Below are 25,317 nucleotides of genomic sequence, written 5' to 3'. Positions count from 1 at the left end.
TTTTTAGTTTTAGAACACTAAAATCGATAGGTCTAATTTCAATTTAAACCATCGATTCCATATTTTAAGCTCCAATGGTCGAATGATCAACCGTTTGAGGGTTAGCGGGATAAATTAACACTTTTCTCTTCCTGACAGTCATATATTGATTGTTTTTAGAGATATCTTGATTATTTAATAATTAAAATTTTATTAAAAGATAAAGTTATCATTTTAATAGCTAAATAATAGTTAGTTTTATGGCCATTTATTGAAAAACCTATATAATATATTATTACACTCTCTAATCACTGTCTTAAGCCCTGTCTTGATTCCTATGATAGGTGGAAGAAAATTTGAAAGGACCAACCATGACAACCTAAGAAACAATTAGCACATCATGTCGAGCCAAAAGAATTTGATATGACAGCTAGAATATCTTCAAGCTGCATTTCAGATATGAAAAAGATTAAACATAATTTTTTGGGTACCAGATGCTCATTACATGGTCATGGACAAGGCACAGATGGATTTGTTGCATAAGGAATATAAGTTACCTGCAAGAGAGATGTTGTCGAGTAGAGGAAGGATACGGCACTTCCTCTGGTCTCGAGACCTAGGAGAGAAAGGAGACGGTTTTTATTATTTGATAATGGGCAAAGGTCATTCCACTCGTGGAGTTTTTTTTCTCTTTCCTTCAGGCGTGCAAAGTCGAAGTTGTCGGTATCGAAGACCGCAAAACTTGCATTCTTTTGTTTCTTCTATCAAAAATTTATTTACTTCCAATATTATTAAAAGTATAAGTTTTTTTTTAAAAAATAAAATCACTTTATTCTATTATTATAGCAAGAACAAGAAAATTAGAGTTTCTATAAAAATCATCTAGAAAATCAGATCCCCTAGATTGATAAATGAGCCTTGATTAAGTCTCTAAAGAATAGAGCACCATCGAATGGAGGACAAAGAACCGACGAGATGATTGATGTCACAGTGAGTAGTATGACGGGACTATAGAAATAGTTCGTGTTTGGTGATTAATGATATGACTTATTGACAATTTAAGCAGACGATTAGATGTTACATTCCTTTCTACAGGACTATGAGTATTGTTACATGCAGAGATCGAACCATCATGGTGTTTAAGAATGAAGTGGATGTTACATGATAGACTATGAGTATTGTTACATTCCTTTCTACAGGACTATGAGTATTGTTACATGCAGACGATTAGACGATTGATGTCACAACATTCAATTTGTAATGAAGTGGATGCACGAGAAATTGAACATCCTGCAAGCGTAGATCTATCATGGTGTTTAAGAATGAAACCTACGCCACGATTATTGTTACATGCAGAGATCGAACCATCACATTCTAATAAACAAGTTTTAATTATGTCATTTAAATGCATTAGTTTATTTTCGACAAAATGATAAGCATTTTATGTTCTTCCTTATTTATTGTTTCTAAATTAGCATATGTCAGTAGTTTTGGAAATAATATAGGGTAAATTCTCGAAAAAAAACTTCTAAGTTTCAGAATTTTTTAAATAGCACCCTAAGTTTGAAAATTTTTCGTAGAATGCTATTTTCTTTCAAAATGATCATCTTGCTCCCATCGACCATCGCACTCCTTCCAACCCCTAACCACATCATTACTTCGTCGATTGTCTCCCTCCATCAAACCCACCTAGTGACAAAGGTGCATTGGCCACCATCACACCCCACTGAACCAGCGATGGAGCGACTCTTATCACTCTCACACAAGAAAATGTGTAGAAAACACTACGCAATACCTCCATGACCAATAATGACGATGAGGGTTGAGGGTCCGATAGGGATTGCACAATCTCATTCTGCTCTATTTTTACCGATGCAATCCCCTCACACCCTCTCCTCATTATTGACCAAGAGCAAGTTAGGAGTGAGGGTGGCTCGCCCTCATGACCAATGATAATAGTAAGAGTAATAGGGTGGGGAAGGGTCGACGGGCAACTAGCAACATGCAAGGCAGAGGGTGGCCATTAGTTAGGCGAAGGCTTGGCCAAGGCTAGCAGGGCAAAGGTGTAGCTAGGGCTAGGGCAAGAATTTTTCAAATTAACGAGTACAAAATCATTTGCTTATCAGTGCCCAGTAAGAAATTAAGAAACTTTAAAATTTTAAATCAACCATTTCAAGTGCCCGTCAACAATAAAGTTGAGAGAAATTAAAAATTCAATCTCAATGAGTAGCATAAAGCAAAATATACTATAGGCTTTTTTTCCTTTAATGTTTAATAAAGAAAGTTTTCTACTTTTAAAACGATGATACAGATCAATTATCACAACCAACAAACGAAAATTACACCATCAATACCTTTTACAGAATAAAAAGAGTGATCACACCTAAAGAAACTTGATCAAAGACTTATAGCTTCACGATATTATCCTTAATTACATTGTTACATAAGTATAGGTTCAATCAACAAAGACCTCATGCGATCCTCGATCACTCCATCGGGTTTGCCATATCCATCTCCATATTGGTACATGCAATGGGCCATTCGAGGAATATTGATGGCTATCATTTTTAGGTTTTCCTCAAAACGCGAAGTGAAACTTCGATCTCCGTTTATTGCTCTCCAATTCCCTCTAATCAATCGCCTGATATGCTCACGAGCCGCATCCTCGGAAACACCGCTCTCATGCATGTGACACTCTATAGATTTGGGCACATCGCCTCTTCGAAGCTCGTCCTGTACAAGAACAACCAGTGCCGAGAGGAGAAACTGTGTGAACTCTTTATTGTGTTGATTCGATGAAGGAATGTTAAGTATGGTACAGTTCAAATACCTTGGAAGTACCCAAATCATTACAAAGTCGAAAGATCATTGATGACCATCTTGCAATCTCAGGACAGATTTGGAAACCGTCCAAGGCCTCTCGAGTTACATCGTCACTGGTGCAATAAGCAAGAGTCGTTGCCAGGGGACCCGATATCGATACTAGTGCGTTCTCCAAGTACTCTTCAAGATTGGGTGTGTAGCCTTGGTGGTACCACCTTGCTTCCACCATGTATGCCTTGCATAGATCTGCCCACTGAATCCAACGGTAGCACTGCTTATAAAGTGGAACTGCATGATTGACGATACACAAAAGAGGGGGGATGGGATCGATATGTTACTGCTTTTTTTAGGTGTGGAATTATATCCAGACCCTTCTCTTTCATAACATTGTACGCGGTGTCATTTGTAGTGTTGAAGAGGGCTAGAAAACATATCTTCATGTACTCTGGCAATTTGTCCATTGTATTAACATCCCATCTGCAACATCCATCAGAGTAGATGTTATCAGGAATCAAAGATTGTTGAAATAACACCTCCTACATGCATGACGTGGAGGAGTTGTTTACCTTTCGACGGCATCCGTGAAAAGCTCGAGCTCATCGATGGTGCCGTAAACATCATACACATCATCTATTGTTGTTATCAGGCAGTTCGCTTTTGTCTGCGCCTCCCTGAATCTTGCAAACTGTGGCTCAAAAGCCCAGCCAACCGTCCAGAAATAGTTCTCCATCAACCTATCCCTGGAAAATGGAAGCCTCTGCGCCAGGCCAAGATTGCTCCACCATCTGATAGATAGCCATAAGTTTGTGCTGAAGTTTGCTAGTTCATAAACGAGGGCAGAATGCACAAGACATGATTCAAGTAAAGCAAGCTCAAAATACCTCGACACTTCTCTGAGTTCCCTCTGATATATGATCTGAACCCTGTTGAAGTCCAACTTAGCCAATTCAAGTAGGACAGGGTTCATCTTCGCTTCCCTTTGACATGCTTCTATGAACCATCTGGTCTGTAACCTCGGCATCCTCCAGTTCAATGGAAGCTCCAAGGAATGGGTTACGTGCTCCCTGAGATGAGGCTCAAGTGATTCCCCCATGAGGCTCTTGAGCTGTTTAGTTGTGAAGTTTATAGCTTCTTCCAGCAAGTGCTCTCCTTCCTTCGCAAGATGGAAAGCCTCGTACAAGCTCACCAATCCTTCAGTCTGGTGGCGAAGGTTGGCTTTCAAGTTGCCCATCTCATCCATAAATCGGTTGAATACACCTTCAGTCCATCCACATAATTTGTGCATGTTAGATTGTGACACCATGATAGAACAGAATAAACACAAAATTCCAATAGTATGTTAGGCTATTAACGTGGCATAGTTTTATGACTAATTGGACATATTTCTAGTTGTCTCAGTTCTACGAAAGTAATTGTTCTAGCAATATATGAGGTACATCAGCGACACTGTTGTATCAGTCGCCAAGAAAGGAGTAAAGCAGGATGGATATATAGCTTAATCACCTTCAGAAACAGCAAACCCATGTTCTCTGAGAAGCCTGAACATAAGAGCCGTGGCATGAAGATTATCCTTCAGCAACATGCTCACCTCTTCCATGGAACCGTATATAGTCCATAAAGCATCCTTAATATCCTCCTTAAAGTGATAAGCCACCCCAAGCTGCTGCAGGTGATCGATCAGTTGAAGCTGCTCCTCAATTCCTTTCTTCATGTAGATCAGTAGTTTCACGTCCTCTGTCAGTTTTTCCATCCTTGTTGCGGTATCCTCCTCCACCTAATGAAAGCTAGTCAGTAACCAATGCGAACTATAGATAAAACTCAAGCTTACATATTGCATGCACGCCGACCTTGGTGTCAGTTGTTAGCGATTGTATGTATTCGTCACTCCACGAGCTCGGCTGGTAATCAGCCGATCGCCGAGGAGGAGGAGGAGTCCGCGCAGTACACCGGATTGGCAGTAGGAGGCAACGACGGGGTGAAGACTTCGAGGGGGCAGTCCGCGGATAGGCACCGATCAAGCTACAGCAGGACGGAGCAGATGAGCAGAAAGCCATTTGGCTCGGTGGAGAACACTCAGTAGAAGATCGGAGAATCTGATGGGCTTTGTAGTGGCGGTGTTGGCGTTGGATTTATAGTGCCAGAGGCGGTGAAAACAGGATGGATTCAGCAACGAGGCTCTCGTGCCTCTCGACCTCCCTAAAACGAGATTCACAAGCAGAATTCTAATCGGCCACGTAGGTACAGCCAGCCTCATGTATATCCACAAAAGCTCCGCATCATCGTGTTCGAACCAAATGTAATTCCAAGTGTCCAAAAATATCTCTGGCATCATAGTGGAAGAAGCCACTTTAAAAAGTAGTTAATTCAAGGAGTTGATTTGATTAAATTCGACACCATTAGGACAATCCCATGGCCTCGATCCTTTAGCGTTCCGATTTGCTGTACGTTAACTACTCAAGTAACTTATTGGTGTGTGCTGTACGTTAACTATTCAAGTCCATCTAAAAGAACTGAAAAACTAGTGACACAGATGAGTGGATCTCTCCATCCTATAACCAATATCACACTATACATGACATCAGAAAATGTTACAATAATTATTAGGTGAAGGATCACATCTGACAATATTAAAGGATAAAATATAAATAAAGTCCTCCTGTATGATCACCAACATGTGAAGCTTACACTATTGTACTACAATCTATTATTAATCTGGCATTCATAATATGATGAAGAGAGGCCACTTGTATGATCACCAGTATGTGAAGCCTATGCTATTGTACTTTATTTTTTTCAAATTAATAATTATGATAATAGTGTGCGCTTATGCGCTCTGAAACGTATGGGAAGGTAAGCTTGGATGTAAACGAAACTTAAGTTACTAGTATTTTATCTCGATTTAATCTCATGTCAAATGGACAACATGATATATTTGATAATTGATCACAAAAATCGGTAAGAGACAAAGGTAATATTTTTCTTGAGCTTAGTAATGAAAAGTAAGTATGCATTTAGATGTTTATTATGTTCTTAATATAAAAAATAATATTTTAAACTTAGGTCAGCTACTTGAAAAAAGATATAATATTGAAATAACATATTAACAAGGCTTTAATCACTCATGCGAAAATGACTAAGAACATGATGTTGCTTCTATAATTGGATATAACAAAATAAATTATTTAAATATTAGTATTGTGGATGATTATATACTATTACATCTAACATAGGGGTGATATGGTGCTCGCAAAGGCTTTCACATATTGGTTACGTGTGCTATGGAAGATTAGAAAGATTGAAATGATTAAGGAGGTTGGCCTTAGCCATTGGTGTGTCACCACATAGCATGTCAGCCTAAGCATCCGACAATAAGACAATTAGGCAAAAGGTCACCCAAGTACTACAAATAACTCCCAAACTCATTCGCACTCTTTATGCCTTCTTTTATTCTCGGAACCTTTAGGCCTTGGAACACTCAAACCTTTAGTATTTTAAAGTACTTGAATCATTCAAACTTTCAAGCCTAAACAACTTTGAATGTTTTCCTCATATTGATTAGCCCTTCATCTAACTATAGCTCATATGATTCTTCGATCTCGTCATCACCTTTGGTATCGATTTCCAAAACTTCCTCCTTCGGTGAAGGGGTTGAGTGAGGCCTAGCTTATAAAGGCTAGAATCAGCCCCTCCCATCGGGGTCAATATCCGAAATTGTCCCTCCCGCTTCTCTTATTGAGTGTGTAATGTGTACTAATATGTCTCCTATGTATAAATGGATCTTCTAACAAATGTCTTCTTCTTTGTGAAGGCTTTCGAAACCCCCCAATGCTAAGAAGTAAATGGCTAATAGGTCCCTATCGACCCAATGGATCAAGGTAGTCACTTGAAGCCAAAGAAGGGACGAGTCACCTTCGAAGATTCACCAGGTGGCCTGGGCTCTAACCCACAATTGGAATCAAGCGAATGTGTTCGAGGCACAACTTGGTGTGAAAGGTAAAAACATCTATAGACTCCATAGGATCATAGATTCCCATGTAAAATTCAAGGGTTGGCATTCTAAAACATATTGAGATTGGTTCCTCTATAATGCTAATGAAGGAAGATCTAAAGTAAGAATCAACTTCCTTTCCCCGCCTTATCTCCTTTTTTATATTCTCTAGCCTCTAGTCTATCTCAAAGAGCTAGACTTGCATATTAGGAGAGAGTTTGGCTGATTGAGCGATTGATTCTCTCGGCCTTTCTACTTCTTGAGGGAGATATCGAGTGGATCATGAGGGGGGTGATCTAGATAATTATTTTATGGAGATAGATTAGCCGCAAGGGATACTACTTTATAATGATTTAAGAATGTAACACATGTTATGATTATTGTTATATGCAGAGATCGAACAATCATATTTTAAATATGTCATTAAAATACAGAAGTTTATGCTCAACAAAACCACAAGTGTTCATATTCTGTGTTTATTTATTGTTTCTAAATTAGCATATGTTAGATAGCCATAGTTTTAAAAATAATATAGGGTGAATTTTTGAAAAAAAATCATAAGTTTTAGAATTTTTAAAATAACACTCCAAGTTTAAAATTTTCCACTAGAGTACCTTTTTTTTAAAATGACTATGCTATCTAAGTCAATCAACGTCCTCCTCTAGTTGCATCTTCATCCTCCTCTGTTGGACCCATCCAATGACGGAGGTGTAGTAGCTACCACCACATCTCGTTGGACCAACGATAGAGTGACCCTTGTTACCCCCGCCAATGACGATGAGAGTCAAGGGCTAGAGCTATGACAAAAAAATTTTAAATGATGAGAATTCACTGAATTATGAAACTTACTTACTTTTTCTAAGAATTCACCAAATTATGAAACTTACATACTTTTAATTAGACTATGCCACGTTATTGTACACAGTTGATCCATTAAATCAGTCTTTTTAAGATACCCGTCAACAATAAAATTGAGAAAAATTAAAAATTCAATCTTAATGAGTAGCATAAAATAAAATATACTATAGGCTTTTTTTTCCTTTAATGTTTCATAAAGAAAGATTTTCTACTTTTAAAGCGATGAAACAGATCAATTATCACAACCAACAAACTAGAATTACACCATCAATACCTTTTACAGAATAAAAAGGGTGATCACACGAAACTTAATCAAAGACTCACGATATTATCCTTAATTACATTGTTACAGAAGTGTAGGTTCAATCAACAAAGACCTGATGCGATCCTCAATCACTCGATCGGGTTTCCCATGTCCATCTCTGTATTGGTACATGCATTGGGCCATTCGAGGTATATTGATGAACATCATTTTTCAGGTTTTCCTCAAAACGAGAAGTGAAACTTCGATCTCCGTTTATTGCTCTTCAATTTTCCCTAATCAATCGGCTGATATGCTCACGAGCCGCATACTCCGATAAACTGCTCTCATGCATGCAGCCCTGGATAGATTTGGGCACATCGCCTCTTTCAAGCTCGTCCTGTACAAGAACAACTGATGCAGAGAGGAGAAACTATGTGAACTCTTTGCTGACCTAAACCAGGAGGTTCACTCGATGGACCTTTGTCCTAAGAATCAAAGGGCGTGGTCCATTGATCTCTACGTGAGTGATGCCGGGTGACATTAAACCTAATCCCATGATAAGGAGCATTAAACCCGAAGGTATAATCAGTGTCATGTCATATGAACATAATACATATATCCCATTGGCAGCAAAGACTGAGACTGGGTTACAACGTCGGGTTCAGACCAACCTCCACCATCAAGCATCATGGTCCATGCAACATGGTTGTTGCATCAAACGCAATTCGGATCCAACTGTTGGCCAACTTGTCTTCTACCTCAAAAACACTATGAATTAAGTGAGCTGATGGGGGCTTCCTGGCTAGCAGTACAGTCAGCGTCATCTGGTTCTCTAAATAAATGTGTAGGTACGTCATGCGTCGATAGCACACTTACAGGTTGGTGATGGGTCAGGGCGACACCTTGCCCTCGTTCTTATCTTTCCACGAAAAAGATGTCATGATGCTACAACTACACGCACGGAGATATAAGAAATAGTTGGAGAGAGAGAGAGAGAGTTACGCCTCCTCATCATGATCTTGTGCTATAGATGACTAGATTTTGCAGTCATCACAGAATCATAATGATACGTGATCCAGTAGTTCGTCCACTCTGAGCGCGTTTAGCAGCGTCTTTGCAGATTTGTTTCTGTTGGGTCCAACCCATACGTGGGAGACGTGTACAGTTAGGGCAGCGAATAGGTGCGTACACGAACAGTCGCGACGTGAGAAAAAAATAAAAAGAAAAAAAGTTAAGATTTTTAGGACTTTTAGTACATGATCAAGCAGCTAAACTTTGTTGGTTTTGATTCAAATTTTATGTGAAGAATCTTTATAAAAAATTCTATAATTTTAACGGTACCGATCCATAGTTTATCCTCTCTAAGTGCTTTCCTACTATACCAAGATCTTTTTTTTTATGAAATCCATCGGTGACGATGATATGTTAATGTTGTGCTAAGATTTATATTCTTGATGTTATTATGATCCTCTAGTTATTTTAGAAAAGACTTATTGTAAACATGTTATCTTTTTTTTTTTTTGTGATAGTGGAAGTTTGAAGTGGACTACGGTCTCGTGATTTTTTTCGCATTGGGTTTTTCTTATAAAAATTTTAATATCTTACTTTGTAACTCATTTATTGTTCGACTATTTATGTTACTCTAGTTAATATTTGCTTTTGATAATAAGTGGTATTTTAATAAAAAAAATCTATTTTAATATATAAAGAGAGAAAAAATTATTCCGCTATATTAATTTTTCCCAACAAGTGGTATCAGAGTAACAAGTTGTTTGATGCTAGTTTTTTATATTGTGTGATTGAAATGGAAGAGTCAAAACGGTATGATTAAATTGAACATTTCAAATTATTCCACTTGGAGGTGTATAATAGATGATTTGCTCTGCTGCAAAGATTTGTATAAGTCTATCAAGGTTAAAGATAAACATTCGACTATGGAAGATGAGGAATGAAAGGTTCAACATAGAAAAGCTATTGCCTATATTAGAAGATGGATTGATATAAATTTGTATGAGCATATTTCTGATGAAACCAAAGTTGATATTATTTGGCAAATGTTAGAAAACCACTTAAAAAAAAAAGAGTGGGCGAATTTCTCTCCTCACAATGCTTGTAAATTTGAAGTATAAATATGGTGGTAACATTATTGATTACATAAGTCTATTTCAAAGTTTTGCAAACAATTTTATTACTTCTCATATATTTACTAGAAAGTTAGAAAATGCATGTATTGACAATTTGTAACTCGAGGGGACACTAACTATAGATATAGTTAAAGACAGTTTGTTAAGTGAAGATGTTAGAAGGAAAGAACGGGGAGAATATTCTTCTAGTGCATTTGTTACTGAAAAACAAGAAAGATGTGAAAGTTATAGTAGAAATCCATATGGTTATAAAGGAAGATCCAAATCTAGAAGAGATATTAAATGTTTCCATTGTAATAGGCTAGGTCACATAAAGAAAAGTGATTTTGAAAGCGAGAACAATTACAGGACAATAACTGGGTAATTGACTCTAGTGCTTCATTTTATGTCACTTCTTATGGTGATTTTTATATATCTTACACTACTTGTGATTTTGGTAATGTCAGAATGGGAAATAGTGGTACATCTAAGATTATGAGTATTAGAGATATTTGCTTGGAGACCAGTATTGGGAACAAATTAATACTCAAAGATGTCAAACATGTTTCAGATATTCGTCTTAACTTGATATCTATAGGCAAACTTGATGATGAGGGATTTATACACTATTTTGGTGAAAGCAAATGAAAATTCACTAAAGGTTCTCTAATTGTGACGAGAGGAAAACAATTAAACACTTTTTATGTCATGGAAGCTAATCTACATAAATGAGAGATTAATACAATTCAGAAGGGTGAAAGTATAGATCTTTGGCACATGAGGGTTAGTTATATCAGTGAGAAAGGACTTTAAACTCTTGTTAAAAAACAATTCTTATCAGAGTTACAAGGTACGTCTCTTAAATCTTATGATCATTGCTTAGTTGAAAAAACACATAGAGTTGTCTTTCATACATATTCATCATCTAGAAGATCATATGTTATTAATTTGATTCATACTGATATTTATACTATGTAAACTAGAACTCTTGGATGTGCTCTTTATTTTGTTACTTTCATTGATGACCATTCTAGAAAAGTTTGGGCTTTTGCTTTGAAATCTAAAGATCAGGTACTCAATGTTTTCAAAGAGTTTTATGTCAGTGTTGAAAATAAAACTAACAGAAAGCTAAAGTATATTCGAGCAGATAATGGTGGCGAGTACAGAGGTCCTTTTGAGAATTATTACAGGTTCCATGGTATCAGACTTGCGAAAACAGTTCCTAAAACTCCTCAACAGAACGGTGTGGTAGAAATGATGAACAAAGCTATTGAAAAAAGAATTATGCATATGCTTTCTCATGCCAAGTTATCTAAGTCATTTTGAGGGGAGGCTATGAGAACTACCATTGACTTGATAAATTTTTCTCCATTAATTCATCCAGAATGTGATGTTCCAAAGAGAGTATGGAAAGGGAAAAAAATATCTTATAATCACTTAAAAGTCTTTGGGTGTAAAGCATTTGTTCATATTCCTAAAGATAAGAGGTTTAAGCTTGATAATAAGGCAAAAATATGTATCATTTTAAGGTATGGTCATGAAGAGTTTGTATATAGATTATAGGATCTAGTGAATAAGAAGATTATTAGAAGCAGAGATGTTGTGTTTCTTGAAAACTAATTGTTTGACGATGGTGATAATGATGAGAAGCCAAAAACCTCTATTTATATTCCTTAGAGTTTGGTCTAGTTCCTTCACCTATAGTTCATGCTAATCATGGGGGAGATGAAGAAGAAGATTGTGGTAAGAATGTAAGTAATGATGCTCCTATATTTGATGATGTTGAACTAACTGAACAAGCACCTCCACCACCAATTGAGATTCTATTAAGAAGATCCACAAGAAAGCGACAACCATATACCAAATATCCATGAGTATTTTATGTTTACTGATGGGGAGAGTCAAAAACTTACTAAAAAGCTATACTACATGAGCATAAGAATAAGTGGGTTAAAACCAATGCAAGAAGAAATGAGATCCTTGCTTAAGAATCATATCTATGACTTGGTAAAGTTACCTAAAGAGAAGAAAGCTCTCAAGAATAAATGAGTTTACAAATTGAAAGCTGAAAATAATAGCTCACGACAAAGATACAAGGCACAACTAGTTGTGAAAGTCTTTAGTCAGAAGAAAGGTATTGACTTTGAAGAAATATTTCTCCTATGGTGAAAATGTCATATATCCGAGTTCTTTTTGGTTTGGTTGCTCGCTTAAATTTAGAAGTTGAGTAACTTGATGTGAAAATAACATTTCTTCATGGTGACTTAGAAGAAAAAATTTACATGGAATAACCAGAATATTTCAAAGTTAAGAGAAAAGAAAATATGGTGTGCAAACTTAGGAAAAAACTTATATGGACTCAAACAAGCACCTAGATATTGGAACAAAAAGTTTAATTCTTTTATGATGAGCTAAGGGTACAATAGAACCACATATGATCATTTTGTGTTTACAAAGAAATTTTTAGATGATGATTTTATTATTTTCCAACTATATGTTGATGATATGATGTTTGTTGGCTATGATGCTAGTAAAATTAAAAAGCCTAAAAGAGTGTTAAGTAAAGCTTTTACCATGAAAGACTTGGGATCGGTGAAAAAATACTTAGTATGAAAGGGTTCTTGAAATATTCAACATGAGTAAAGCCAAAGCAATTTATTCTTCATTTGCATGTCATTTCAAGCTTAGTTCGAAATAATATCCTACAAGTGAGAAAGAAAAAGAAGAAATATTCAGAGTGTCTTACTCATCTGCAATAGACAATTTGATATATACTATGGTTTATACTAGACTAGATATAGCTCATGCAGTTGGAGTTGTCAGTCGATTTCTTTCTAATCCTAGTAACGAATATTGGGCAGTAGTGAAATATATATTAAGATATCTAAGAGGTACTTTCAAGTTATATTTATGTTTTGGCAGTGATGAACCTATGCTAGAGGGGTATATAGATACAGATATAACAGGTCATACTAATTCCAAGAAGTCCACTTTAAGATTCTTGATGACATTTGTATAAGGAGCAGTCTCTTGACAATCTAAGTTACAGAATTGTATTGTTCTATCAACCACAGAAGCAGAATACATAGCAATTATTGAAGCTTGCAAAGAAGCTTTATGGATGAAAACGTTTCTATAGGAATTGAGCTTGAAACAAGAAGGATATACTATTTACTATGATAGTCAGAGTGTCATTCATCTCTCCAAGAATTCAACCTATCATTCTAGATCTGAGCATATTGATGTTAGATATCATTGGATTCATGATATACTTGAAATGAAAGAATTATACTTAAAAAAGGTACATACCAATGAGAATGGATAAAAATATTGATAAAATCTTTACCTAAGAAGAAGCTTGAAGCATGTAAGTGAAGAGCAAACTTCGTACAACCCATCATATGAGCTGGAGGGAGAGAATTATTGGGTCTAGCCCATATATGGGCTTCGACCAGATGATTTGAACATTGAATCCAAATCTCATTTATTAAAAAAAACAAAAAAAAAAAGGAAACTGTCGACAACGAACAATGAAGGCGTGAGAAAAAAATAGAGAGAGAAAAGGATAGAAAAAGTTAGATTTTTAGGGCTTTTGTTAAACGATCAAAGTGGCTAAACTTCATTAGTTTTGGCTCAATTTTTATATGAAGAATCCTTGCAAAAAGTTTTACAATCTTAATGGTATTGATTTGCAGTTTATATTCTCTTAGGTGCTTTCCTGCTATACCTATTTTATGAGATCTAAATATTTCTTTTCATGAAATACATCTTTGGTGATGATGATATATTAATACTGAGTTAATATCTATGTTATTGTGATCCTCTGGTTATTCTGAAGAAGACTTATTGTAAACATGTTATCATTTTTAGCGATAGTGAAAGTTTGCATTGGACTACGATCCCATGATTTTTTTCACAATGGGTTTTTCATGTAAAAATTTTAATGTTTGACTGATTTATTATTCTACTATTTATGCTGCTTTAGTTAATATTTATTTTTGATAACAAGTTAGATATTTTGATGAGAAACCCTACTCTAGTTAATATTTATTTTTGATAATAAATTAATATTTTGATGAAAAACTCATTTTAATACACAGAGAGAAAAAAAAAATTTTATTATAATAAATTTTTCCAACCGTTTCCACCCATAATAATACGCAGAGCCTGTGTGGGACATATTGCAGTAGTCATATGGCACCGAGCTTGGACGAAGTAGCGTGCTGGAGTGACCACCAACGCGTTTATTGAACGAAGTAGCATGATGACACACCGACGGCAAAGTCCCAAGGCTTCTGATGCACTGACGGAGGAGTCCAAAGGTGGGCCCCAGTCTCACCCCGAAGGACCAACTACAAAGCGGTCCTCGTCGCCCTCGCGTGAGCAGAGGTGCCGGTGACGCTGCGCGTCACCTTCGCAACGAGCAATGGGTCTCGCCGCCTTCGCGCGAGCATGGGAGTAGGCGGCACTGTGCGGCACCTCCATGGCCAACGACAACATTGAGGGTGAGGGGTCCAATAGGGGCCATGTAGCCTCCTCGCCGATGTGGTCTCACACCCCCTCCTCGTGCCCCTTCCTGACCGACGCGCTCTCCTCGTGCCCCCTCGTCACCATTAGCCACGGGCAAGGAAGTAGGGGCAACTCGCCCTAATGACTAACGACGACGATGAGGATCGGGGTGCAGTTGGGGCGACCATGCACAAGGCGGAGTGGGGCCGCCGGTGAGGCAGAGGTGTGGCCAGGCCTGGCACAGGCGGAGGGGCGGCTAGGTTATGGCAGGAATTTTTCAAAATATCGAGGGCCGCAGTTAGAGCCGTTCTATGAGAAATTCTGTAACTTCAAAGCTTTTTCAAAGAATTTACCCAATAATATATTATTTTATTCTTAATTAGATCATGCCATGTGATTATAGTCGGCTGATCCATTAAGTCAAGCTTTCAGATGGCCGTCAACAATAAAGTTTGAGAGGAATTAAAAATCCAATCTCAATTAATAGCATAAAATAAATCATACTTTAGGGTTTTTTTGTCTTTAATGTTTCACAAAGAAAGTTTTTTTAGTTCCAAAGCGGTGATACAGATCAATTATCACAACCAACAAACTAGAATTACACCATCAATATCTTTTACAGAATAAAAAGAGCGATCACACCTGAAGAAATTTAATCAAAAGCTTGGACAAATTATGAGGAGACTAATAGCTTCATGATATTATTCTTAATTCTATCGTCACAAAAGTATAGGTTCAATCAACAAAGACCTGATGCGATCCTCAATCTCCATTTATTGCTCTCCAATTCCTCCTAATCAATCGCCTAATATGGTCACGAGCCGCGTACTCCGATAAACCTCTCTCATGCATGTAGCACTGGACAGATTTGGGCACATCACCTCTTTCAAGCTCGTCCTGCACAAAAACAACCGATGCAGAGAGGAGAAAATGTGTGAACTCTTTATTGCCATGATTCCCTGAACGAATGATAATTATGGTGCATTTCAAATACCTTGGATGACCGTCTTGCAATCTCAGAACGGCTGTGGAAGTCTTCCAAGGTCTCTTGACTTACATCGTCACTGGTGCAATAATCAAGAGTCAATATCAGGGGACCCGATACCGATACTAGTGCGTTCTCCAAGTACTCTTCAAGATTGGGTGTGTAGCCCTGGTGGTACCACCTTGCTTCCACCATGTGTGCTTTGCATACATCTGCCCACTAAATCCAAGGGTTGCACTGTTTAGAAAGTGGATATGAATGATCGATGAGACACAAAAGAGGGAGGATGGGATCGATATGTTACTGCTTTTTTTAGGTGTGGAATTACGTCCAGACCCTTCTCTTTCATAACATTGTATGCGGTGTCATTTGTAGTGTTGAAGAGGGCAAGAAAACATATCTTCATGTACTCTGGAAGTTTGCCCGTTGCATTAACGTCCCATCTGCAACATCCTTCAGAGTAGATGTTATCAGGAATCAACGATCGTTGAAATTGCATCTATTGCATTCATGAGGTGGAGTTCTTCATCACCTATCGACGGCATCCGTGAAAAGCTCGTGCTCATCCATGGTGCCGTAAACATCATACACATCATCTATTGTTGTTATCAGGCAGTTTGCCTTTGTCTGCGCCTCCCTGCATCTTGCAAACTGTGGCTCAAAAGCCCAGCCAACTGTCCAGAAATAGTTCTCCACCAACCTGTCCCTCGAAAATGGAAGCCTCTGCGCCAGGCCAAGATTGCTCCACCATCTGATCGACAACCAGAAGTTTGTGCTGAAGTTTGCTGATTCATGGACGAGGGCAGAATGTACATGACATGATTCAAGTAAAGCAAGCTCAAAATACCTCGACACTTCTCTGAGTTCCCTCTGATGTATGTTCTGAACCCTGTTGAAGTCCAACTTAGCCAATTCAAGCAGGACAGGGTTCATCTTCGCTTCCCTCTGGGATGCTTCTATGAACCACCTGGTCTGTAACCTCGGCATTCTCCAGTTCAATGGAAGCTCCAAGGCATGGGCTACGTGCTCCCTGAGATGAGGCTCAAGTGATCCCTCCATGAGGCTCTTGAGCTGTTTAGTTGTAAAGTTTATAGCTTCTTCCAGCACGTGCTCTGCTTCCTTTGCAAGATGGGAAGCCTCGTACAAGCTCACCAATCCTTCGGTATGGTGGCGAAGGCTGGCTTTCAAGTTGCCCTTCCCATCCATAAATCGGTTGAATGCACCTTCAGTCCATCCACATAATTTGTGCATGTTAGATTGTGACACCATGAAAGAACAGAATAAACACAAAATTCCAATCGTATGTTAGGCTATTAACGTGGCATAATTGTATGACTAATTGGACATATTTCTAGTTGTCTCAGTTTCATGATAGTAATTGTTCTAGCAATTTATAGAAGTACATCGACGACAATGTTGGATCAGTTGCCAAGAAAGGAGTAAAGCAGGATGGATATATAGCTTAATCACCTTCAGAAACAGCAAACCCATGTTCTCTGAGAAGCCTGAACATAAGAGCCGTGGCATGAAGATTATCCTTCAGCAACATGCTCATCACTTCCGGGAACGTATATAGTATCTAGACATATCATCTATAAAAGTAATGAAATATCTATTACCTTCTCTCGTTAATATGTCATTTAATTCATATATATCATAATGTATTAAGTCTAACACTTTCGAAAGGTTTCTTCATCATCTTTGATTTAACTTAAATTTTACATTTATTAAGATCATCAAAATGATAATTTATTAAGCCACACTTAACCATTCTTCTAAAGGTGTTAGTTTCTATATGCTAATCTATCATATCATAATGAATAAGAATCAATAATATAAATAGAAGCAACATCTTTATTAAATTTAGAATTATTGTCAACAATAGATAATTTGACCATTCCTCAACCGAATAGCTTTTTCCAACAAAAGTTTCATTACGGGATAGAATTAACTTCCCGGATTCAAATACAGATTTAATTCTAAGTTTGCCAAGGAGATTCCTATTTACTAAATTTCTACTCATATCCGGTACATGAAGAACATTAGTAAGAGTGACTTTCTTACCCGAAGTAAAAGTGACTTCCACATTTTTCTTGTCAATCACTTTAGAACGAACTTCATTTCCCATTTGAATCTCTTGCTCTTCTATGACTTCTTTGTAAGTCTTAAAGAGTGCCTTATCATAGCAAACATAGACGGTAGCACAAGTATCGTACCACCAATCAGAAACCTTGCCGCATTCACTTCACTCACCATAGCGATTATATAAGCATCTCCCTCAATGGAGTTGACTTCCAGTTTCTGACCCTTTTTAAATCTGCAATCCCTAGCAAAATGGTCAGGTTTTCCACAAACAAAATAGCCTCCACTCTTTGGCTTCTTAAATATTTTTTGATTCTTTTGGGGCCAAAATGATTTTCCTTGTTTTGTTTACCTTTGTTGGAATTCTTAGGCTAATTCACAACATTTGCTTTTATATTACCAAAAGAGTTCTCACTCTTTTCTCTCATCCTTTGATTCCTCCTCGATTCGAAGATGTTTTTGAAGTTACTCCAAAGTGATATTTTTTGAGTCATGCAAAATCTTCTTCCTATACCCTTTCCAAGATGAAGGCAACTTGGCTATTATAGCTCCTACTTGAAAAGTTTCAGGAAGTTCGATTTTTTCAACCTTCAATTGATTAACAATGACTTGCAACTTATGCACTTGTGCAAAGAGTAGCTTGTCATTCATAAACTTGTAATCAAAATATTTAGAAATAAAAAATTTCTTTGTGCCTTCCTCCTCGGCATGATACTTAAATTCCAAAGCATTCCAAATTATTTTTATAGATGGTTCCACCGTATAAAGATCATAAAGCCGATCTGAAAGAGCATTGAGAATGTGTCCTCTACACATGACTTCATCTTCGATTCTCTTCTTTTGTTCGGTCTTGATTTCATCGGTGTCATCATCGGTTGGATCAGGAATTGGTTGAAGATTTGGATCAAGCACATAGAAGATCTTCAAAGCAGTCAACATGAATTTCATCTTGTATTGCCAACGGGTAAAATTCGTTCCATCAAAATGGTCCAAACGAACAAAATCTTGATTCAATAATTTAATGGTGTTTGTGCCCTCCATAATGAATTTATATAAACTCAAAAATATCGTTTTTAGATTATTGAAAAAATACGACAAAGAAGATGATAAAAACACTATGGAAACAAATAACAAACACAAGATCAAGAATACTTTAGGAAAAATATTTAGGCTTGAAATGTATATAAACACTTTTCTAAAACTGATATTTGCACCCTCTTGTCAATAAAATTACTATGGGTTTGATGTAAATAATTTTAGTGGATATGAGAAGCATCTGTATTGAGCAAATAATAAAGAATCTTCAAAAAGAAATTAGAGAATATCTAATTCAATCATTTGGAGAGTAAATAAGAAGAATATGAAAATTATGTCTTAATAATTTATCCTCAAATATCTATTTATAGATATTTTCTCAAGATACAATCTTTCAAAAATAACTATCAAAATAACTATAAAAGAAAACATATTTTCAAATAAATCTTTTGAAAAGATTTTTTTTTTAATTTGAACAATTTATAACAGAAGGAAATCATGGGCCACTTTCTCTGGTCTCAGGATTGAGTAGAGAAAGTAGGAGTCATGCTTAGTTCTTATTATTTGATATAAGCAGTGCTCGTGGGAGTTCTTTTATTCCTTGCGTTCTTTCAGTCCATATCACAACTGATTGCAAAACTTACGTTCGTTTATTCCTTCTATCATGGTGTAATAATTGATTAATAAAAACTTTATTTGTGTCCAATATTATTAAAAGTAAAAGTTTATGTTGAAGAAAACCATAAACATTCATGCTTTGTGTTTATTGGTTGTTTCTTAATTAGCCTAGAGGTGATTTTGGGAACAATATATTGTTTTGTTCTTAATTAGCCCATGCCACGTAATTGCGGAGAGTATCGATTGAATAAGGAGGTAAAGCAGAGAGAATAAAAGTCCAATCTCAATGAGTAACATAAAATAAAATATGATTTATGCTTTTTGTTTTCTTTGAAGTTTCATAAAACACAGTTTTTCTAATATAAAGCGACGATACAGAACAATTATGACAACCGACAAACTAGAATCACACCATCAATTGACTGATCACACCCAAAGAAACCTAATCGAAGACTCGAACAATTCATGACGAGACTAATTTCGAGTACAGATTCCCTATATTATCCATAATTAAATTGTTATAGCGGTATAGGTTCAAGTAATAAAGACCTGATGCGGTCGTTCGTTACTTGGCCGGGTTTACCGAGTCCGTCTCCGTACTGGTACATGCATTGGGCCATTCGAGGGATATTGGTGGCCATCATTTTTAGGTTTTCCTCAAAACGCGAAGTGAAACTTCGATCTCCGTTTATTGCTCTCCAATTCCCCTTGATTAATCCCCTGATATGCCTACGAGCCGCGTCCTCCGACACACCGGTCTCATGCATGTAGCACTGGATAGATTTGGATACATCGCCTCTTTCAAGCTCGTCCTGCACAAAAACAACCGATGCAGAGAGGAGAAACTGTGTGAACTATTTATTACGTTCGTTTCATGAACGAATGATTTAAGTATGGAGCAATTCTCATACCGTGGAAGTACCCAAATCATCACAAAGTCGAAAAATCATGGACGGCCATCTTGCAAACTCAGGGCAGCTTTGGAAATCATCCAAGGCCTCCTGTGTTAAATCGTCACTGGTGCAATAAGCAAGAGTCAGTATTAGGGGAACTGATACCGATACCAGTGCGTTCTCCAAGTACTCTCCAAGATTGGGTGTGTAGCCTTGGTGGTACCACCTCGCTTCCACCGTGAATGTCTTCAATAGATCTGCCCACTGAAACCAAGAATATTACTCCTTCGAAAGTGGAACTGCATGATTGATGCACAAAAGAGGAAGGGATCGATATGTTACTGCTTTTTTTAGGTGTGGAATTATGTCCAGTCCCTTCTCTTTCTGAACATTGTATGCGATGTCATTTGTAGTGTTGAAGAGGGCTAGAAAACATATCCTCATATACTCTGGAAGTTTGTCCATTGCATTAACATCCCATCTGCAACATCCATCAGAGTAGAAGTTGTCAAGAATCAAAGATAGTTGAAATTTTATCTCTTGCATGCATGACGTGGAGGAGTTATTCATCACCTATCGACAGCATCCGTGAAGAGCTCGAGCTCATCCATGGTGCCGTAAATATCATACACATCATCTAATGTTACTATAAAGCAGTTTGCCTTCGTGTGCAACTCCCTGCATCTACCAAACTGTGGCTCAAAAACCCAGCCAACAGTCCAGAAATAGTTCTCCACCAACCTGTCCCTTGAAAATGGAAGCCTCTGCGCCAGGCCAAGATTGTTCCACCACCTGATCGATAGCCATAAGTTTGTGCTGAATTTTGCCGGTTCATAAACGAGGGCAGAATGCACAAGACTTGATTCAAGTAAAGCAAGCTCAAAATACCTCGACACTTCTCTGAGTTCCCTCTGATATATGATCTGAACCCTGTTGAAGTCCAACTTAGCCAATTCAAGTAGGACAGGGTTCATCTTCGCTTCCCTTTGTGATGCTTCTATGAACCACCTGGTCTGTAACCTCGGCATCCTCCAGTTCAATGGAAGCTCCAAGGCATGGGCTACGTGCTCCCTGAGATGAGGCTCAAGTGATCCCTCCATGAGGCTCTTGAGTTGTTTAGTTGTGAAGTTCGTAGCTTCTTCTAGCACGTGCTCTCCTTCCTTTGCAAGATGGGAAGCCTCGTACAAGCTCACCAATCCTTCAGTCTGGTGGCGAAGGCTGGCTTTCAAGTTTCCCTTCTCATCCATAAATCGGTAGAATGCACCTTCGGTCCATCCACATAATTTGTGCAAGTTAGATTGTGACACCATGATAGAACAGAATAAACACAAAATTCCATTAGTATGTTAGGCTATTAACGTGGCATAATTTATGACTAATTGGACATATTTCTAATTGTCTCAGTTTTATGGAAGTAATTGTTCTAGCAATATATGAGGTACATCAGCGACAATGCTCTATCAGTCGCCAAGAAAGGAGTAAAGCAGGATATACAGCTTAATCACCTTCAGAAACATCAAACCCATGTTCTCTGAGAAGCCTGAACATAAGAGCCGTGGCATGAAGATTATCCTTCAGCAACATGTTCACCTTTTCCACGGAACCGTATATAGTCCCTAAAGCATCCTTAATATCCTCCTTAAAGTGATACGCCACCCCAAGCTGCTGCAGGTGATCGATCAGTTGAAGCTGCTCCTCCATTCCCTTCTTCATGTAGATCAGTTGTTTCACGTCCTCTGTCAGTTTTCCTATCCTTGTTGCGTTATCCTCCTCCACCTAATGAAACCAAGTCAGTAACCAGTGCGAACTATAGATAAAACTCAAGTTTACAGATTGCATGCATGCCGACCTTGGTGTCATTTCTTAGCGATTGGATGTATTCGTCACTCCACGAACTTGGCTGGTAATTAGCCGATCGCCGAGGAGGAGTCTGCGCAGCACACCGGATATGTGGTCGGAAGCATGGACGTGGTGAAGCCTTGGACGGCGACGTCCACCGATGGGCACCGATGAGACTGCAGAAGGACGGAGCAGAAGCGCAGAAAGCCATTTGGCTCGGTGGACAACACTGAGCAGAAGACGGAGAATCTTATGGGCTTTGTAATGGCAGTGTTGCGATGGGTTTATTACGGACGGCTTCATTTATATCCACACAAGTTCCACATCCTCGTGTTCCATGCAAATGTATATTTGCTGTCAGCGTGTTCAACTTGTTCACTTCCGCACCAAGTTTATGATATGATACGTGTATAAATTAAATTAGAAAATGGTATTAAAACGATAAAAAGAATTTAATTTGGATTTCGAAATTATTTTTTGTTAAAGAGTTTTTCTTGGATTATATAAAGTCATGATTTGTATCCCTTCGAGTATATGCGTTGTGAAAACAATTGAGTTGTATAAGTTTTAGTAAATACATCAAGAAACCCTTCTTTCCTTGTCCAAATTAACTTGTTTTAATCTCTCCACTTCTTTCTTCAATTGATATCGGAGAGCCAAGTTAACTCATGACTTCCTAGAGTGCATTTTCAACATAAATTTCCTTATTGATGGAGGAAAACTTTAATTTATTGTGCATACAAATTAAGGCACTTCTAGGCACTCTTGATGTGTGGAAGCTTGTACGAGATGGTTTTATTAAACTTAGTATGGAGGAAAAAACACAAATGGATAAAGAAGCAACAAAACAACTCAAATATCAAAGAAAAGAGAAGAATGCCTTATTCACAATTTACTAAGTCCTTAGCAAAATGTAGTTTGAGATTATTGCTTCGTCAAAGATATCAAAGGAGGCACGGAACACTTTACAAAAGAACAAGGTGAACAAGATCCGCCTACAAACTTTAAACTTTAAGAGCTGACTTTGAAAAACTACAACAATGCACCTCTAAGTCCATTTCAAAGTACTTCTATAATATCATTTATATTATTCACCAAATGAGAAAAAATGGTGAACAAATTAATGACCAAAAAGTAATGAAGAAATATTTAAGATCTTTGGGATCCGAAGTTTGATTTTATTTGTGGTAATTGAAGAATTTGAATAGTGAAAACAATTATTTTTGGAACAAATAATGAGTTATCTTCGAGTACACGAACAAATGCTTATAATAAGAGAAGAAAGTCATTAGAGCAAGCTATATAAACTAAACAATGAAGTAGAGGTCGTGAATAACGACGAGGAGGAAGATCAACCTACTCAAGAAGTACAAAACAATCAAAATGGAGGAGACAATATAAGCCCAAGAGATCGAGGCCAAGGTCGTGGATGAGGTAAATATGGGATGTACTAACAAATCTCAAATTCAACGTTATATTAGTAAGAAGTTTAACCACTATGCTACAGTAATGTTATCATAATCCCAACTCTCAAATTCAATGTTATGTTTGCAATAAGTTTGACCACTATACTGCGTATTGCTATTATAATCATAACAATGGAAGTCATAATGCAAATTTTACAAACACAAAAGAAACGAATGATAATCCTGTTATACTAATAGCTAATGCTGATTTAAACTATAGTCAATTTATGATATGGTATCTAGACAAAAGTGCTTTCAATCACATGAGTAGCTATATCACAAAAATCAATAAGAGACAAAAGATAAATAAATGCAAAAATGACCCATCCCGTTCGTGAATGGGGAACGTTTATGCCACGTTAGTAGTGTCCCACTTCACACGGTTATATCGTGCATGTCCAAAGCTTTTTATTCCCGACACAAAGTGGACATTGCATGTGGCAGTCTAAACATGAACATCTATATTTATCGCATACGACATGACGTACTACCCACTGTCATCCATCACGTCATAACCATTAGCATCGCATTTCTCTCGAGCATCACATTGGCCGAATTGAGAATTGTGACTATGTCTATCGGATACGGCATGATGTACTACCAACTGCAATCCGTCAGATCGTACGAATTAACATGGCATTTGTCTTCGAGTCTCGTGTTAGCCAAATTGAGATCGTAATAATTGCCGGCATTATGAGCTGTACATTAAGCACTGATGGGAATGGAAACACAGATGACAGAGTTAAGCGAATCTACGGATACCACAAGTCATTTTATATTTCACCATAATAGCTTATAGGCATACATAAAGATTTTAAATTTATAGTCAGTTTTGTGATAAAATCTCATTAAAAAAATTGATATGATCAAGTAAATCTCTCCATCCTATAACCAATTGACCTATAGAAAGTAAAGACCAACCAACATCATACTATACATGACATCAGAAAATGATACAAAATTATTAGTTTAAGGATCAAATCTGACAATATTAAAGGATAAAAGATAAAGAAAGTCCACCTGTACGATCACCAACATGTGAAGCTTACGCTATTGTATTACAATCTTTTATTAATCTCACATTCATAAAATGGTTTTGGAAATAATATAGGGCGAATTTTCAAAAAAAACCCTAAGTTTCATAATTTTCCAAATAGTACCCCAAGTTTGAAAAAACAAAACCATGGAGCATCCTTTTTTTTTCTTTTTTTTAAATGACCACCTTGCCCCTATCGACCACCACCCTCCACCCAACCCCTTGTTGCATCATCACCCCACCGGTTGGCCCCTCCATCGGACCAATCTAGTGATGAAGGCATAGTGGCTCCCACCACACCTCGTTGGACTAGTAACAGAGCGACCCTTGCCACCCTCATGCAAGCAAGGGCGCAAGCAACTTTGCATAGCACCTCCATAACCAACAGTGACGATAAGGGTCAAGGGTCCAAGGGGTCTGACGCAGGTCGCGTAGCCTCCTCATGCCCCTTCTTTGCTGATGTGCTATGCTCATGCCCCTTTCTCACCGTCAACCACAGGCAAGGAAGCAAGGGTAGCTTACCCTCATGACTAACGATGTCGATAAAGGTGGGCGGGCAGTTGGTATGACTATGCACGACGCGGAGGGGGGCCACTAATAGGGCATAGGCGCTAGTAGGGTTAGCATAGGTTAGCGTAGGTGGAGGTATGGCTAGGGTTATAATAAATTTTTTTTCAAAATAATAAGAGTAAAATTATCTTTTCACGTTATTAGAAGTGCTTTGAGAGAAATTATGAAACTTATATATATTTTCTAAGAATTTATCTAATAATATATTATTTTATTCTTAATTAGGCCATGCCACGTGGTTGTAGACAGTTGATCCATTAAATCAACCT

At 37.5% G+C, this 25,317-nt stretch overlaps 3 protein-coding genes across 3 annotated transcripts; all 3 read right to left on the bottom strand.

Moving 5' to 3' along the window:
- Positions 1–2,244: 2,244 nt before the first annotated feature.
- On the bottom strand, positions 2,245–5,083 carry LOC103980879 (monoterpene synthase 8, chloroplastic). Its single transcript, XM_065146305.1, has 6 exons — positions 4,650–5,083; positions 4,306–4,576; positions 3,369–4,059; positions 3,141–3,279; positions 2,810–3,055; positions 2,245–2,712 (listed from the first exon to the last, which is right to left on the bottom strand). The coding sequence occupies exons 1-6, from the start codon at positions 4,854–4,856 to the stop codon at positions 2,419–2,421; spliced, it is 1,848 nt and encodes a 615-aa protein (XP_065002377.1). The 5' UTR covers positions 4,857–5,083; the 3' UTR covers positions 2,245–2,418.
- Positions 5,084–15,286: 10,203 nt separating this feature from the next.
- Positions 15,287–17,064, bottom strand: LOC103974986 (monoterpene synthase 8, chloroplastic-like). Its single transcript, XM_065146015.1, has 6 exons — positions 16,980–17,064; positions 16,357–16,732; positions 16,042–16,260; positions 15,838–15,952; positions 15,519–15,728; positions 15,287–15,421 (listed from the first exon to the last, which is right to left on the bottom strand). Exons 1-6 carry the CDS (start codon positions 17,062–17,064, stop codon positions 15,287–15,289), a joined length of 1,140 nt encoding a protein of 379 aa, XP_065002087.1.
- Positions 17,065–19,584: 2,520 nt separating this feature from the next.
- On the bottom strand, positions 19,585–22,257 carry LOC103980880 (monoterpene synthase 8, chloroplastic). The gene is made up of 7 exons (XM_009397404.3): positions 21,987–22,257; positions 21,643–21,913; positions 21,026–21,401; positions 20,711–20,929; positions 20,480–20,618; positions 20,156–20,401; positions 19,585–20,056 (listed from the first exon to the last, which is right to left on the bottom strand). Exons 1-7 carry the CDS (start codon positions 22,185–22,187, stop codon positions 19,763–19,765), a joined length of 1,746 nt encoding a protein of 581 aa, XP_009395679.3. The 5' UTR covers positions 22,188–22,257; the 3' UTR covers positions 19,585–19,762.
- Between the last annotated feature and the right edge of the window lie 3,060 nt (positions 22,258–25,317).

This window comes from Musa acuminata, chromosome BXJ3-4 (genome assembly GCF_036884655.1).
Source record: "Musa acuminata AAA Group cultivar baxijiao chromosome BXJ3-4, Cavendish_Baxijiao_AAA, whole genome shotgun sequence".
Lineage (NCBI taxonomy): Eukaryota > Viridiplantae > Streptophyta > Magnoliopsida > Zingiberales > Musaceae > Musa > Musa acuminata.
Note: the sequence above shows the minus strand (reverse complement) of the source record. Positions and strands in the feature narration are given on the sequence as shown.